Genomic DNA, 1,803 nt, shown 5'->3' on the forward strand with positions numbered 1-1,803 from the left:
AATCGAAACTCATGGAAAATTAGAGAAAACTGAACCAATTTAAAAAGCAGAAATAAAAATAATAAATTATATACATTTACAAGTAAACACATGGGGCATAAATGCACACAACGTTCGTCAATTCTTCATCAAGTAAAGTACCAAAAAGTGTAGATCTGATATCAGAAAAATATCTTCGTCAAATATATAGAAGCCATGCAGAAATTTAAAAAATAAAACTCTAATAATTGAGTTAAAAACTATTTTTCTATAGAGAATGTTAAGCAGTTTCATAAAAGTGTAAAAGAAGTATTTTTGCAATTTGCTCATTGATTTCACTCATGCAGTTTTCTAAGATGTCTGTTGCAATTGTTTATATGAGCGAATGTCATTCCGCAAATTGGGCATTTATAAGGTTTTACCCCAGTGTGTGTTCGGATGTGTGTTTGAAGAGTAGAGACCTGAGCAAATGCTTTTTGACAGACATTACACACAAAGGGTTTTTCACCCGTGTGAGTCCGATAATGTATCTGGAGATTTTGTTTGAAATTGAAATCTTTTCCGCACATATCACACACAAATGCCTTTTCGTCAGAGTGTATTTTATAATGTTGTTTGAGACTTGATTTCCGAGCAAATGATGTTTTACAAATTCTGCACTCGAAGGGTCTTTCTCCAGTATGTATTCGATAATGTTCTTGAAGGCTGCGTTTCCATTTAAACTCTTTAGAACAAATATCGCAAACGAACATTTTCTTAAGAGGACGTATTCGAGAAGGTCCTGCAACTTCAATGTCATCTTTTATAGAACAAATTGATTCTTTCTCGTTGGCAGCCATTTTGTCGATGTGATTGGAATCTTCAGAAGTCATTTCAGGTGAAATATGCTCGGTTTTTAGTCCCCTTGAAATTTTGATAGTACTATGTTTCGGATCCTTGTTTCCTTGCGAAAAATCACAATTAAGAAGAGAATTCTTGCTTCCAGTAATATTTTTCTTTACTGAAAGATTACTTTTGATAACACAGTCCAAGGAATCCATAAACGAATCTTTATCATTATTAAACGATTGCCATTTGCTGTCCTGAAGAGACATTCGGCATTCTTCAAAAGCTTCTCCAGCGGATAAATTTGAAATATTTGAATCACCATTTTTTTGCTCAGAGATAGATCCGGTGTTATCTGTTGTTTTCGTACAAGCCTTTTGAGAGTCTTTCTCAGAATTCCAGGCATTTTCAAAATTTTCCGACAAAACGTTTATCGATGCATTTTCATTATTCTCCTGAGCGTCCACTATTGACGTACCACACCGATTTCTCATTTGTGCCCTATTCGAGGTTGCCTTGAATTTCCGTTTTCTCCTTGAGTCAGACACTAACAAAACATCATCAATATTTTCTTTTAGCGATGTATTCATTACTGCCGAATTTTCACTATAAATTTGACGAACTTCTGGTTGCAGATTTTCATCAATGTCATTCAAATTTTCTTTAATTATATCTTTTGCGTAATCATTATTTTTATCTATTTTGTCTAATTCTTCTAACTTTGGCAAAGTATATATATAGTCATTGTCCTTATAAAAGAGGCAGGATTGATTCTCACCATAAGGCACTATTCTATAACAAATCTGACACAAGTATCGAGCCATATGTATTAAAATTCAATTTAAAAAAAATTATGTCCTCAGAAACGTATACAGAAAATGGCTGATAATTCGAAGTAATCAAGATTTCAAACGTTCCTAACAATTTATTTATGTGGGCATTATCGCTGATGTCATAAAATTTGTACATTTTTTATGATTAAAATGGATTTAATCGATT

The 1,803-nt window shown here is 32.8% G+C and overlaps 1 protein-coding gene across 1 annotated transcript; it reads right to left on the bottom strand.

The window, feature by feature from the left end:
* Positions 1–314: 314 nt before the first annotated feature.
* On the bottom strand, positions 315–1,394 carry LOC129972014 (zinc finger protein 33B-like). The gene has a single exon (XM_056085994.1). The coding sequence runs from the start codon at positions 1,392–1,394 to the stop codon at positions 315–317; it is 1,080 nt and encodes a 359-aa protein (XP_055941969.1).
* Between the last annotated feature and the right edge of the window lie 409 nt (positions 1,395–1,803).

Source organism: Argiope bruennichi, chromosome 6 (genome assembly GCF_947563725.1).
Source record: "Argiope bruennichi chromosome 6, qqArgBrue1.1, whole genome shotgun sequence".
NCBI classification, from domain to species: Eukaryota; Metazoa; Arthropoda; class Arachnida; order Araneae; family Araneidae; genus Argiope; species Argiope bruennichi.

Bases quoted from the DNA above. Each gene is read 5' to 3' on its own strand.
- LOC129972014 (XM_056085994.1), bottom strand. From the start codon at position 1,394: ATGAATACATCGCTAAAAGAAAATATTGATGATGTTTTGTTAGTGTCT.